The sequence below is a fragment of the Centrocercus urophasianus genome, unplaced genomic scaffold (assembly GCF_019232065.1).
Source record: "Centrocercus urophasianus isolate 14NV4802_14NV808 unplaced genomic scaffold, USGS_Curo_1.0 seq_22, whole genome shotgun sequence".
Taxonomy (NCBI): domain Eukaryota; kingdom Metazoa; phylum Chordata; class Aves; order Galliformes; family Phasianidae; genus Centrocercus; species Centrocercus urophasianus.
The window spans coordinates 7,970,909-7,986,285 of NW_024884778.1; the positions used below are offsets into that span (position 1 = coordinate 7,970,909).

The 15,377-nt window shown below is 44.1% G+C and overlaps 1 protein-coding gene across 1 annotated transcript; it reads left to right on the forward strand.

Annotated features, from left to right (window-relative positions):
• The first annotated feature begins 130 nt into the window (after window positions 1–130).
• On the forward strand, window positions 131–14,450 carry ACOX2 (acyl-CoA oxidase 2). The gene is made up of 15 exons (XM_042823302.1): window positions 131–356; window positions 539–820; window positions 900–1,062; window positions 2,760–2,911; window positions 3,322–3,429; window positions 4,014–4,133; window positions 4,293–4,408; window positions 4,815–4,987; window positions 6,215–6,377; window positions 7,093–7,283; window positions 8,138–8,299; window positions 9,230–9,335; window positions 11,770–11,987; window positions 12,865–12,997; window positions 13,909–14,450. The coding sequence occupies exons 1-15, from the start codon at window positions 146–148 to the stop codon at window positions 13,969–13,971; spliced, it is 2,361 nt and encodes a 786-aa protein (XP_042679236.1). The 5' UTR covers window positions 131–145; the 3' UTR covers window positions 13,972–14,450.
• Window positions 14,451–15,377: the final 927 nt, after the last annotated feature.

The window sequence follows — 15,377 nt, forward strand, 5'->3', positions numbered from 1 at the left end:
ACACCGTGAGCAGGGCGGGCGCTGCTGCGCCGGGAGCCGGGCCGGAGCAACGGGAGCGCCGGGAGAGGCGGGCGGCGCCGTGCGGAGCGACGGACCGAAGGGCAGCGGCTTCGGGATCGCGAGGGGCGGCGTAGGAAGGTGGCCTATGGGAGCTCCCGGGACTTCAGTTCCTTGGGAGAGTAAAAAGGTGGCGAGGCAGGGAGAAATCCGCACAGGCTCCCACTGCGCACTGTGTATCATTGCTGTTACTACGGCCCCTGCTAAAAGCCCCCTTGGCACGGGGAGCGCAAGGTCGCAACCGGCGGGGACGGGAAGGGGCGGGCGCTGGGAGTGCCTTACCCATGGCATGTGCTTGTGTAATATCCCTTGTTCTCTTGCAGGAAAAGTGCTAAAAGTAAAGCTACAAAACGCCTAAGACCCGCACCTGGAGCTCTTAGTGCGCCCTCGCTTTCCCTTCCTCACTGTCGCAACGCGGACGGGCAGCGTCCAAACGCTCCTGGAGCTCGCGTCTCTTTTTTTTTTTTTTTTTTTTAACTAGCACAGAGGTTTGCGTACAAAGTGCACCGTAGTTTTGCTGCCCGCAGAGCTGAGCGACAGCAGCAGGAGGCTCGCTGCTCTCAACAGCCCGCTGCAGCCCCAGTAACACACTGCGCCGCCAGGATGGCCCTACCGGACACCACCGAGGACACGCAGGGCTTCGGCCTCGCCAACGTGAACCCCGACTTGGCCAGCGAGAGGCTGACGGCCTCCTTCAGCGTGCCGAGGCTGACGGCCGTGCTGGACGGCGGGGCTGAGCGCACACGGCTGCGGCGGGCGGTCGGTGAGTAGAGCTGCCACCGCTGTGTGCCTGCTCATAACCAGCGCACGCGGCGGGGGTAACGCTTCTCATTGCCTTCCAGTGGACGTCATTGAGAGCGACCCGGTATTTAGCAGAGAAAATCAGTACTTCCAGAGCCAGAATGAGCGGTACGAAGCAGCGGTCAGAAAGGCCGTTCACGTCCGAAAAAAGATGCAGGAGATGGGATGGAGTGAAGACGGACCTGAATCTGTATACGTTTACAGGTGATTCTCTTTGGAACGTGCAACTCGTCTGTTGTTGAAAGGTTTGCTTGCCAGGAAGAATGAGCTCAAGCAAAGGCTGGGAGAGGCCAGCTGCAACAGCTCGTCCTGGCACAAACAAGGTGCAGGTTTTCAGTTGGGCAGCACATCTGGGAAGGGGAAAGTTGCTGTTGCGCACGGACACAGCTGAGAGCGCAGCAGTGCAACGTCCCTCACTGCCCTGCTCAGCACAGTCAGAACGTGAAGTGCCGTTCTCTTATGTTGCTGGCTTACAGACAAATCTAAGATGACACTTCCTTTATCTGGAAAACCCACATTGTGTTAAAAGCAAACAAAGGTACCACTTAATTTGTAAGCAAATGGAGGAAGGTATCTCTCACAGTCCTTTCCTAAACATTTTTTCTTAACACCTGGCAGGGGGTTGAGCTCCACTTTATAACTCTTTGCCCCCTTCCTTCCCCTGCCATTGGGTGGGGTACACAATCAGTAGGATCAAGGTGAGGTGCAAGTTTAAAAGCCTCATTCAGAAGAGCAATGCCTGCACCTCACAAACCATCACTGATGCTCAAAGTCATTTTCCAGTCTTTCATCACATGACAGATTATAATTTGTTATGCTAAGCTCAGTCTCCTATGGTGAGTGGCACCGATAAAGGGGAAATTTTCCATCAAGAGCTCCTGGAGTTGTTAATTACCACAGTCCTCTCTCAGAAGAAAAATATCCCAGATTTTAAAAACCCCACCTCTGCTTGCTGCCCTCAGAACCCCCATGCCAGGAGCTTCAGCCTGTAGGATCGTGCTCTTCTCAATTAAGGCTGCAGGGAAGCACAGCTCTTTTCTTGTGAGATACCAGGCAAGCAGGAACTTCTCATTAACCACAGTCCTGGTGCCAGGCAGCCTGAATCACGGACAGACATTTAAAAGCCAGCTTTGAAATGAGTTAAAGTAACATTTCTGGATGGGCTGACAGGGGTTTATTAAGTTTATCTCTGTTAATCAAAGCAATTTCATTTTAACTGCTTCTTTGTTCATATTCTTCCCTGCTTTTTCAACATGACTGATTCTCTCATGGGTCCATTATAAAAAAAAATGCTCACGGTCATTTGTTAAAAGTGAGAAGTGTCTGCTTTGATGCTTCTGAGAGCATTGCAGTAAAGTCAAGTGAATGAGAACAGCAGTGCTACTTATTTTTAGGTGTGAGAATGCACGTACTCAGCTTCTGGAATAGAGCTGTGTGCATCCTAAAAAGCACTATCAGCCAGCCCCATAGCATAGGGCTGACCAGCTAATAAAACAGTGTTACCAGGATGGATTTGAATCTTTTTCCACAAGAAAAAAAATACATCAAGTCAGACACAAAGAATTCACAAAGCTGTCAAAGACATGGGGCCCATGGAGCTGGGCGGTGTGTTTTAGGAGCTCGGCATCTGCTCCTGAGAACAGATAATTCCTCCAAGAGCAAATGAAATAATGAGCCAGTGACATTTAAGCAAAGTGTGTTATGAAAGAAGGAACAAAACCAGCATGAAAAATCACTTTTCCTGCAATGCTGTACTGACGCTACACATTGTGTTGAATATGACAACACAGAAATCAAAATGCAGCAGGTGGTACTACCTAGTAACTGCCACCACGTCACTGCCTCATTAATCACATCCCTGGAACTTCATCAGTGTAAAAATACTTGTGCTTTCTCCCCAGAGCGCTTTCGGGAGATGTAGCATTTCTCCTCCACCGGGTCTTCATGAGAAGCATTTCAGTTCTGGGCTCAGACAAACAGGTGGCCAAATGGATTCCTCTTGCCACTGAATACCAGATCATAGGAAGCTACGCCCAGACTGAACTGGGGCATGGTAAGGCTACAGAGAAATCACGGTTAGTGTAGCATGAAAGGCTCTCACCCACACTCTCAGGGGATGCGAGTTCAAGCCGTCCATGTCGCTGAGGTGGGGATCCTAGGGGAAGCATGACATTTGCTCAGCAAGCTAGAGATGCTTGCCTTTGGTTTGCCAGTGCAGAAAAAAGAGTGAAGGTAGGTGCTGGTGGTAGAAGGGGTCGGTCACCAACAGCTAGGCAGCGTGCTCCAGTACAGTCTGCCTCAGAGATCTCTGCAGATGGTGTGTCCTGCAGCCACTGGGGAGTTTCAGTGTTCCATGGTTCTCAGCAGGAAGGTAAACCCCAAAAGCTCAGTAACATCCATACCAGCTTCCCCTCTGTCTGTTCACCCTCATGATACACCAGGATATTTTTTATTTTTTTAAAGGAACTTATCTTCAGGGTTTGGAAACAACAGCAGTCTTTGATATCAGCACACAGGAGTTTATACTGAATACACCAACAATCTCTGCAATGAAGTGGTGGCCTGGAGACAGTAAGTACCCTGCATGATATTTCTGTTTTCTTCATTTGCTTCCTTCAGTTCCTTAGTCTGCTTTGCTTAAGCTCCATGTTTGAGGGTCCAGGTGCCAGCAGAGGACTTCAATAAGAAATGCAAACACCTTGAGGCAATGAGATCTAAGGGTTTCGTACAACTTTAAAGGCCAGAAGGAAGCCAGCATTATCTGTTAAAGCCCTTGGAAACATCAGCCTCTGCAGGAATCAAATCTTTGTAAATAGGACCAAAACCTGCAGGCAGAGAATTCCCTGAAAACAGGCAAGTCTCAGCATGAAGAATTCGAGAGTGAAATTCATGGCTTCCCTCAGGAAGGTGTTTCACATGAAAAACTTCAGTTCAGTCAGTCATTGGTAGCTGGATCAGATGCTCACCTGCTGCGTCCTTAGAGCCAAGAGCAGCTCAGAATGCAGATTTAGGCATTCTCCAGTTTCCAGCACCTGTCGATCACACCCACCCTGACCCAGGCACTAGCAATACCCAATACACATCAGCATTAACTGCTATGAAGCATTTGCACGGTGCCTAGTCCTAAGGGAACATGGCTGTTTCTCTTCTCACAGTGGGAAGGTCAGCAACCCACACCGTGGCCTTTGCCCAGCTCTACATCCATGGGAAGTGCTACGGTGTGCATCCCTTCATTGTGCAGATCCGCAGCCTTCAGGACCATTCACTGTGCCCAGGTAAATGTTTCCAGACACTGCTGCATCTCTCTGGCAACATCATCCATGCTGGGGAAGCAGAGCTGAATATGCCCTTCCCTTGAGATCCCCAATCCAATGCAAAATGGGGAGAAAAGGGGCCAAGCAGGAGTAAATAGGCTGTGTTTTCTCGTGCTGCAGGTGTAATTGCAGGAGACATTGGTCCTAAAATGAATTTTGAGCACATTGATAATGGCTACCTGATGCTGAAGAATGTGCGCATCCCCCGAGAGAACATGCTGAACAAGTTCTGTGAGGTACATAAAGTGTTCAAATCACAGATTGCCCGGTCAGAATCTCATCACAAGCCAGAGAGACAACTGGGACCTGCCTAAATTTAGGACAAAAGTCTCCCTTTGAGGTGTATGCAAGTCTCTGAAGTTTTATCAAGGATAGAAGTTATCCAAATCCTAAATGAAAATGTGCAGCTAGAATTCCATATTCAAAGGTTATGAGATGGTAGAAGATACCTAAGTAAAAAGCAGAACGAGTTTGTCTCTTCAAACAAATCGGTTCCATCCATCACACAAGGGAATACTGAGCCCTGCACTCAGTGCAGAATTTCAATGTTAATCGTACACTATGCATAGAGATTACACATCTCTCTGTAGGGAGAAGCTGCACCATCAAAAGACGACATCTAAAATCCTCTCTCTATTCTAGGTTCAGCCAGATGGCACCTATAAAAGGCGTGGGTCACAGAAGATTAACTATTTCACCATGACTTCAGTACGCGTTTCCCTCATTTCAGACGAAGTTATTCTACCTCTAATGAAAGCATGCACCATTGCCATCAGATACTCTGTGGTTCGCCGCCAGTCCAAGTTGAATCCTGGGTAATGCCACACAAGTCTGCAGCGCTGGGGAGGGACCTGACACTGTGTTCATCAGTCTGTATTTCCACTTTTCAGCTTACCTTTCAGCACATCTTTGGCTTATTTCCTTGTCTCACTGCACAGCTCAGCAATTCACACAAACAGCTGGCTCTCCTTAACCAGCCTGCCCAGAACTGCCCAGTCAGAACAGACAAGTTACTGAACTCTAATTCTGTCTTACTAATGGATGCAACATTAAAACAGCTTCCAACATCCATAGTTGATTTTGCAACAGTAAATTTTCTTAGTCCTTTAAGAGTCTCTGTAATTTTTAGATACTTGCATTTGAATAGATTTTTTAAATTCCCTCTTAAATCTGCTTCCAAAAGCAGGAAGATCCTCATGACAACACAGCTTGTTCCTAGTGTAAACCAAACACAAGAGCACAGCATGCTGAGTTATAACAACTCGTATCATCAGTTGAAGCCCCAAGTATATTGAACACAGCAGAAAAGATAAAGAACATAAAATAAAAAGCTTAGAAAGCTTAAAATAATTTAGATTGAAGTGTTTTCAAAGAAACTCAGGAATTGACCCAGCAGAGAGCTGTACATTTTTAACCAAACTCTACATTCAGAAAGTAATTCTAGCTGCAAGAAGCTTTTCTGTTTTCTATTTGGCTCAAAAAATTAAAGCTGCTGACAAAACAAAATAAAAAAAGCGTAGGTGCAGCTGTTAAGAGAGGCTTAATTATAACCTTGTCATTTCCATTTCACATTGAACAGGAAGCAGTGTCAGAGCACAGCTGCCTCTGCCCGCCTTGCAGGAGCATCAGCTGGGGCTGCCACTCTCCTTGCTGACCAGAGGAGCCAGTTTGAAAAACAAGAGCTTTTCAGGGTGCAGTGCCACCGCCTCAGCTACACCACCTTCCAGCTTGCTGCCCTGACAGACCTTCCTCCTCTTGCTCTCACACAGTCCCTGTCTTCTGCCCTCTGCACTGACCAATGGTGCAGAACTTTTTCTGACCTGACAGCCCAGTTCGCCAACACAGCAGAAAAATGACTGTTTTCCTAGTCAAGCTTGTCTGCCAGCTTTATGAGCTGGAGGGGACGGGGAGCAGGGAGACAAACCAGACCGGATCCATTTTCACTTACTGCTTCTTGGTAATGAAAAATGCAGTTCAGGTGAACTACCAGTAGCCGTGCCTGTGTCCACGCTTTCCATACTTCATTGCTTATCTCCCAACAGGGAAGAAGAAGCAAAAATCCTTGACTACCAGACCCAGCAAGAGAAGTTGCTGCCTCAGTTAGCAGCAGCCTATGCCTTCCATTTTATCAACAACTACCTGCACAAGCTGTTCAACAGGGGTTACAGAGAGATCCAGGGGAGGAATTTCGACTCGCTGCCAGAGGTGAGCCTCCACGGGATCAGCTCCCACAGCTATTCTGCATGTAATGCTCCTCTTCCCATCCCTAATTCTGAATCTAATTTAGCAAACTGGACAGTCATTGCTCTCACCACTAGGTAACGGGCTGAAGTGCTAAAAGATCAAAATCCTTAGAATCAGAATGGCTTGGTTTGAAAGCAGCCTTAAAGATCATCTAGCATCCTTGTCCCAGGCCCGCAACCACTCAGCAAGAGCATCTGTTGTACCACCCCAAATTTTTGGCTTTGGGAGCTATTGCAGAGTGAGATGTCCTTGAAAAGCCTGTTTGCCTGATAAAGCCTGTGTTCCCAATAGCTGGTGTGGCAAAGCTGTATTTCACAACTTCATCTACAAACACGTGCAAATATTCACTTCTGAGCCAAAACCAAAGCTTTTTACATAGACAGCATAAGAGTTGGCAACTGAAAGCCTAAAGTAAAAACATGTTTTGAACAAAGACAGCCAAAGCCACTGCTGCTTTAGAGAAACCCAAAAACGTGTAAGCCAACCACACCATGCCCAACACAGGGCTGCATGGCATCCCAGCAGAAACCAAAGGCCAGCATGGGGACTGGGTGCTGCACTGGCAGGCAAAGGAAGATCTCATGCCTAGGAGCATACTCAGAGGATTGCTTTAGAATGTTTTCATCATTCATACTGTGTTTTTCTTCCTTTTTTTCTTTTCTTTTTTTTAAAACAGCTTCATGCATTTTCTTCAGGCTTTAAAGCCATGGTTACTCAGTTCTGCACATCAGGACTGGAGATTTGCCTCAGGGCATGCGGGGGACACGGTTACTCTTTGTTGAGTGGACTGCCTTCCTTGTACACTAAAATACTTGCCTCTTGTATTTATGAAGGGGAAAACACCATCTTGCTCCTGCAAACTGCCAGGTAACAATTCAAATTCATTCAGCTGAAAGCTTGCCCCTTAATTTATTCAACTTCTACCTCTTCTTCTCCAAAACCAGTAAAACCAGCTACTCCTTTCTCATAGCACCTTCTAAAAATACAACTCAAGCCATAACCCATTCAAGTTTTCTGTCTAGTAGGCACGAAGTGTGTGGGAATTGGACTCTCTTCTATTTCAGGTTTTGGGGACACAGGCAGGTGCTGTTCTGCATAGACTAATTTTCCTCTTTGTCCAGCAATGCAGCAAAAGTGTTGCTATGCAAGTCCTGCAGTTTCTTTTTTCTAAGCAACAGACATTATGTGATATTGGTGAAGTAAGTGACTTTGATTCAGAAAAAGCATAGTTGCTGGATTTGATTCTAGGTGAGTCACGCTTCAGGAACACCAAATGAGTGATTATCCATAGTAGATGAAATCCAGGAGAAAGAAACCACATCTGCTTTAGCTTTTAATAATGTGTGCTTTTACTAGAAGGAGAAAACCAGCATACTTCCCACTGACCAAGGTGCTACAACATCCCTCTGTGCACGTATGCATACACTTCTGCACTCGTTATCACCTCTTCTTGAGAAATTCCATCCTAAAAGTTCATCACTACAGATTTCTGTAGCATTAAATGCAGCAGACAAGGTAGCCAAGACCCATCACAGATCAGGCTACTATAAATAGCATGCAAAACAAAAGCTCATCACTTAATCCATTTGGGGCTGCTGATGGGATAGGCTGCACCTGACTATTTCCCACCCAACCCAGGGAGGCCCCACCTCACTTCTAGCTTGGCTATTTGCTATGGAGATCATCAGCGTGGCCTGATCTGATTTTTACACTCTTTCCAGGTTCTTGATTAAGTGCTTCACAGCAGCTAGTGCCAGCCAGCCTGTGCCACCATCTGTCACTTATCTGTCTGCAATGAAACCCGGGAAGTGTCCTGCCAAGGACAAGTTGGATTTCCTCAGCCCGGACATTTACACAGAGGCCTATCAACATGCAGCAATCAGGTCAGTGAAATACATGAAGAGCTCAGCTTCTTCCTTGCTTTAAAGAGAAGTAAAATAATAAATTCCATAAGAATTGGAATCATCTATTCTCGGAAAGAGAGACTTAACCCCTCCCACAGGATTAATAGCCATGGCAGATGTTTGATAGGAAACTTTCATATTCAGAACATCAAACGTTCGTAAGCCATGTGCTACATAAAAACTGTATTCCACAGAGAGCTGATTCTATACAAAGCTGATGACACTGTTCAAGTAAATCCCAGATCACGTTAGCGAGTCGCCAACCTTTAGGCAATTGGACTTTGTGCCATTCTGTACAAGTTAAAATCTCCCTTGCCCGAGAGAGTGATGTTTGTGTTCAATTAATAACACAGCAATCACAGAGCTTTTCATTCCATCTGTAGTTTTTCAGCTACTCATTCAACTATTCAACACAATTAAGATTGGCAGTGAACGTGGTCTGGTAAGAATTATGGATCATAGAGGTGTCATCTGTGAAGACCAGGTAAACAGATGCACAGTTCTGCAGTCAGTCACAGTGACAAAAAGGAGAGCCATTATTCTGAAAGCTTTGGTGAAAGCTCTGTTTAGAAAGACAGTAAAACAATATAACATCAGTCTAATATTACTGTTGGTTCCTTTTGTTTTGCTAGCTCTCCTTAAACAAAACCTAAGAAAAACTCTAGAGGCCTCTAATAAACTATAATGGAAGCTGAAGGCAGAAATCCCTTAGTACTTGAATGGTGTGGGTGCTTCTGCCTGGTTTGTACTTTGGTTTTCCATAAGAGTTCCATCATACTGAGCCAACTTTAAATATCAAAACGCCATTTTGCTATGTGATCACACACAAGTCTGAGTATGAAACGAGTGCATTGTGGACTGCTATCTTTATATTCAGATGTGTTTTGGATTTTGTTTCCAATTTTCCAGACTGATAAGCAGCACAGCAGCTAAACTACAGGACTTGATTCAGTCAGGAGTCGAAAGGCACGAAGCGTGGAACCAATGCACAGTGCAGCTGGTACAGGCTGCAAAGGTTAGCAACGTTTTTGTGCTCATCTGACATTTGTTGTTAGGATACAGTATGCAGTGGAAACAGCACAATTAGCCTAAAAACCTCTCATCGCTTTTTAATGATGTGTGTCCCCATACAAGGGACACCACAAAGATCAGGGCCCCACTGTGGTCTGCACGGTAGAAAATCATACTAGGAAACAACTCCTGATCTGAAGACTTGGCTATCAGACTAGTCGAGGTAGAGGCTAAAGGATAGAAACAAAAAGCTGCCACCAGCACCTTCCACAGCCTGCAATCACAGCATACCATCTCCAGCTAATGCTCATCTTTTTTTACAAGCAGCCTGTATTTCTGGCTTTCAGTTGAAAGCCTCCCCAGTGCCATCCTTCTAAAAGCTGGAAGAGCCATTGTAAGGGTGAAACATGCTCTTTTTTTTTTTTTTTTTTTTTTTTAAATCTATGCTCTCACAAGGAAAGATAAAAGTGGGGATAATAATTAGGAGTGGTGATAAGTGCAGTCTTAATTACTGCTGGAAGAAATCAAAGTAGTAAAGTCAAATAAGAGACCTAAAAGCAGTTCCTAGTTCACATAGATAGATAGGCAATCTGCTCTCCTTCAGCTGAAATAGGATCAGGACAACAGTATTAGTTTGCCAAAACAAGGAGTTAATATAGAACTGAGCAGAAAAGAAAGCAAGAGGGTGGAAGGGCCCTAAATATAAAGGAAAGCCAACATCACTAATACTTCAGTAACTCCAGGAAGCAAAATTCTTTTTTAATGTGGTTATGTGCAATTTGACTGCAATTATGGTAGAAGTCTCCCTTCCTTCCTAAACTGAGGAGGGTAAGATTTGGAAACAGATCCATGGCTTATTTCAGCCTCATTCAGTGTTTAATGAAAAACATCCTGTTGTAACCTAGGCTTCAGCCAGAACCAACCCTAACCTAAATGGACTGAGAAAGAAGTCCCCCAAGGGAAGGAGGAACCCTACATATACCTAAACACAGCAATAACATCTAGATAATTCCACAGTAGGAAGGTGCCTGAGGGAACAGCCACCTACTACTCAGTCAATAAGATGAAGTCTTTGATGAGCCAAATTTTCTCAGCAAAAAAAAGTGAAATTGTTTCAAAACTATTAGAAGTATTGATTCTATCATGCTCATAAGCACAGTTAATCTTTTCAAACAAGAACTGACTGAGAAAGTGAGCTGGTACTACAAGTTCTCAGTGACAGCGTTGTGATCACCTGTCTGCTGTGTCACTGCTGATTTTCAATTACACAGACTCAGCGGAAGCAGCAAGCATCAATGCTGTAAGCCTAACAGAAAGTAAAAAAAAAAAAAAGCAGAAGAAGAGGAGGAGAAGCAAGGCTCTTTAGAAGGAAACTATTTCCAAAGAGCTTAATACCCAGAGAGGGGATCTGGGCCCCCACTGCTTCTTGGATACTTCAGGGAAAGTAACAAAATCTTGTCTCCACCATAGCTTTAAAACCATGACAGCCTGCTGCTTTCTTGGGGTGCTTCTGTATTTGCTTTCTACTCTGTTTGCTTTTTTTGGAGACTCATTGCTGCCCTGGCAGCTCTATGAACAAAAGCCTGCCAGCTTTCAGCCAGGTGGCTCAGACACCATTGATGGCTTTGCTGCAGTCTCCACAGATTATAATTGCTTGAGTAGACACCCAGCTTCTCAGGCAGGTTCTGCAGTCTGCGCTGACCTCCACGCTGCTTGACCATGCTGCAGTGCAGGTGTGCCTTGCATACACCCACAGCTGGGAGGAGAAATGTAGAGCAGAGGAATGAAGCCGTGCAGACACCAACACCACTACCCACTCGGAGGAGTATCAGCATAACAAGAGTCACCCCCACAAACAGGTGGAGTCATTTTGTTTCACTCACTCTGGAGCTAGGCTGTGCTGAGCTTAGTATTTCTGTAAGTGAGCAGATACTGCCAGTGCCTGACCCAGAAATCATCAGTTTACTTAAAACAGCAAAAACAAGAGGTAAGTTGGATTGTCCTTTCACTGACGATGTTTTCAGAGCTGAAGCCATATAGCCACTGACTCCAATGTACCATAAGCCCAACAGAGACATTTTTCTTCTGCTATATATAACCAAAGTTCTCTTGGTAGAGATTGACACAAGCACATTCCAATGCATTTCCATCATGTAAAAAAATCTTTGGGGTATTCATCAAAACTATGTGAAGTACTGCCATGATTTCTCAAGTTTACACATACCAGCATTGACTGCTTACACTCCCATTCCTTTCCTCTACTGTTTTAAGTAAGACATGAAAGCAGAACGCTTAGTCAACCAGCGGACAAGGGATACAGGCTGGAAAACTGCCAGTGAAATGAAAAGGTTTTATGTTCTTTGTGAGAACGTTTGCGTCACTTGGCCTACTAAAAGTGTTTAGAGGTGCATTCACTGTTGATTGTATTTGTTTTCCAGGCTCACTGCCACTACATCACTGTGAAAAACTTTGTAGAGACTGTGGAAAAACTTGAGAACACGGCCGGCATCCAGAACATTATGAAACATCTTTGTGATCTGTTTGCATTACACGGTATCTTCTCGAATGCGGGAATTTTCCTGCATGATGGATATATAACTGGAGCTCAGATGGACATGGTCACAGCATCATACCTGGAGCTCCTGGGGATCATTCGGTGAGCCATTCTTGCACAAGAAGATCACAGCTATTCAGTTTCTCTGTGCATTAAGTATAAAATGGTACTGCTGTACCTATGGCAACATGTTCAGTCAATTCACCTCATTCAGTTTTTATTTTCCTTGCCTGGCAGCATTAGAAATTGACTAAAACATCTACACAAAGCTCATTTTCAGAGCAAAATAGATTTAAGATTCCAGCTCCCATGCAATTACTAGATTAAAGTTCAGTAACATGAAATCCTGAGGTATAAAGCAAGAAAACCTGAATATTCCATTTGCAGCAAAGCAAAAGCAGGAAAATACCCAGTCAGAACATCACTTAAAGGAAACAGCAACAACAACTCATTATACACTGCTAAGTCTGCTTTAGCTGCACTTACATAGCCTACTCTGTTGCCATGGCTGACTTGCAACAGGTACCTAAACAGTTCTGACTACAGCCAGATCAGATGCATCTGCTCAACACCATTCATTACTAACTAACGTGGCTTCTTGAGATATGCTAAGGTTTTAACTTACCACAGCACTCACAAAGGCTTTTTCACTACTCACTGCTGTTAAGAGCAGATTAGCTTCTGATGCAGAGAAGTGAGAAGTGTGTGAAATCCTACTTAGGTCACCTGGAGAGAAACAGGAACACACCATAACCAAGAGTTGAACAGGACCAAGCAAGTATATTTGGAACTAATCACAGAATTAAAGTGGTAACAAGCTTAAGACTTTTACTCAGAGCTTTAACAGAACATGTCTCTGAGGAATCAAAGCAGAGCTTCCTGTGCAACGCAGACAAGGGGAAAAACTGGCACAAGCATTTCAGACGAAGGAACTTGCATAGCTGACTTTCACATTTCTCTTTTTTCATCTACTCCTTAGGAAGGATGCTGTTCCACTAGTGGATGCTTTTGACTTCACGGACAAGAGCCTGAATTCTGCACTTGGCAATTACGACGGACAGGTCTACCAGCGGCTTTACGAGTGGGCTCGGAAGGCACCGACCAACAAGCAGGTATGGATGCTGGATTACAGCCAGGCAAACTCTGTATGAGCCAGAACAGAAATTGTTTGCTTTTCTTCTAAGAAAAGCCATGTGGATATAAGCAATTGGAGTAAGACATCTTACCTGTCATTATCTCACTCTGAACAGTGAACCCTGATTCTCGAATTATTCCTCCTGTAGCCCTAGGTCAGGCAGTAAGTAGCTTGTGGGCTAGATGGCAAGGAACCACAGCTTGAGCAAGGGAGCTGGACCAGCCCCAGTGACCAGTGTGGTTTTGATTTAGATGTGTGACAGTGAAGTAACACTGCACAAAGTAAACTACAACGAAAGCATGTTTACATGGTTAACACTATGGAACAACTCTAGATGGCTGCAAAAGCCACTAACTGTGGGATATTTTCCATTCACCAGTACTTTTTCCAAGCGCAGTACTTTTTTTTTTTAATAATATGCTCATCCAGAAAGAGAATAAATGTTAAATTAGGCAATTTCATCCTTTGTCTTTAGGATTTTACTTTCACTTCTTAATGCATCCATACTGTGGAGAAAAGTAAAATCCCTCATGATGCAAATGGCTGTTGCTCTGTTTGAAAACTCATTTTGCCTTAAGTGAAATTTTTACTGTGGTAAACAGCAATTCCTTTGAAATACTACAGCTTGCCTTTAGCAAACGTTCCAGTTGAAGCACATTTTTTGAAGTTAAATAGTATGCTGTCACATTTGGGATGAGAAGTATTGTGTACTGGTTACGAAGGACAGTGCACATTACAGGGAAAGAGACCTTGCACATAGCTGGTTACTTTGTGGCTTTTTTTAATATGATCTAGTTTCTGCATTTCAGAGATGAGGAAAACGAATGTATAACCTGCTCTTCCTCCTTAACTACCATTAATTCCCTTCCACATTCTCTTTCCAAACAGATAAGCCCAGCCTATGAAAAGTATTTGAAGCCACTTCTTCACAACAAGCTATCGAAATTATGAAGACTGTGACCCAAGTGAGGTCGCACTCGCTCTCTGCAGCACTGCACTTATGAAGCACGAGTATTATTAATCAGAGATTAATCATCAGTTGCTTACTTGCAATTGCGACAAGTACGAAACAATCACTAGCGAGCCATTTGCATTTAATCAGAAAGAAGCCAAACAACTCTGAGTGGTACCCACTGTTCTGAAGCAGCCTAGTCAGAAATAGTCCTGTTTTTGTTGTTTGCTTGCTCGTTGGTCCTTGCTTTTGAGGAACAACTTATTCTTGTAGATCAAGAAACATGTTAGAAAATGTATTTGTTTGGAGAATGAAAAGAGCTCTGAACTTGCTCAGCAATCAAGTATTTCTGGCTCATGAAGAATCACACACAGCTGATGTCAACTCCTGCCTGCAAAGATTACTTTCCCATTAACAGAGTCATTCATACTGTCTTTTGATAAATCTTTGATTGCAATAAAGTCTATTTGGAATACTGCTTCCCTAGTTATTATACTTGATAATTACAAAAAGGTGAGGCTGATCCAGGCCCCTCATTAATTTGCTAGTAAATTAAGTGTTGCAAGGAACACCTTGTGACTGATTATAATGCAGTGACAACACAGATACTTTCTTACCAGCAGTTCTGCTGCACTTCATCAGTTCAGCTTTTCTTTTCTGCTTTCAGAAGAATGAAACTTTCACGACGTCTTAATACAAAAGTCAGAACCCCTAAAATGCATGAAAAGGGGAGATAAAATAGGGCAGAGGAAAATACCTTCAAACAGGCCTTCTGACTGAGAGCTGAGATGCAAGGCCCCAGGCTTCAGAAGGCTGCAACAACCTGAGGAACCCTGATCCCTCTTTGACATCTCCAAATAGCGACACTCCACACTTTAGGAAGCAAAGCAGCTGTGGTAAGAAACCACTGTGACAAGAACTTGAAGGGAGAACGTGATCCATTCAGTCCAAATAAACATTGAATCTCTACTCTCAAGAGAATTAAGTTAGAACACAACCAGAAATTGTGAAAGTAACAGTGACACAGTGGCCAAGAGAAGCAGGAATGGCTACATGAAATTAGGTAAGAACACAGAATCTCAGTTCCTTGACTTGAACATATCGGAAACAGCACTCTGTAGTTAAAGACACAGAATCTTATTTGTATTACATATATAAAAATCCATATGTGATATAAGCAGCTATCAGATAGATCATTAAAATGGGATAACAATGCAGCTACAAGTATTTTTAGGTGCTGTGTTCCCTTTATCTCTACAGAAAGTGCGAATCCTTGCCATCCCTCTGTTGGTCAAAATGCCTCGTTTTCCAAACACTTTTGTTTTCCTGTGATGAGGACAGCTTGATCAACTAGTTAAGACAAAAAGGAACAAAGTATGTCAGTAGTGAAAGAGAATGGAGCCCT

What these genes read in the sequence shown, in the direction of transcription:
- ACOX2 (XM_042823302.1), top strand. Translation starts at nt 146, where the DNA reads ATGGGAGCTCCCGGGACTTCAGTTCCTTGGGAGAGTAAAAAGGTGGCG. An exon ending in GAAGTGGTGGCCTGGAGACA is followed by an intron (nt 3,430 to 4,013) that starts GTAAGTACCCTG and finishes CTCTTCTCACAG; the next exon opens with TGGGAAGGTCAGCAACCCAC. An exon ending in AGGCACCGACCAACAAGCAG is followed by an intron (nt 12,998 to 13,908) that starts GTATGGATGCTG and finishes CTTTCCAAACAG; the next exon opens with ATAAGCCCAGCCTATGAAAA.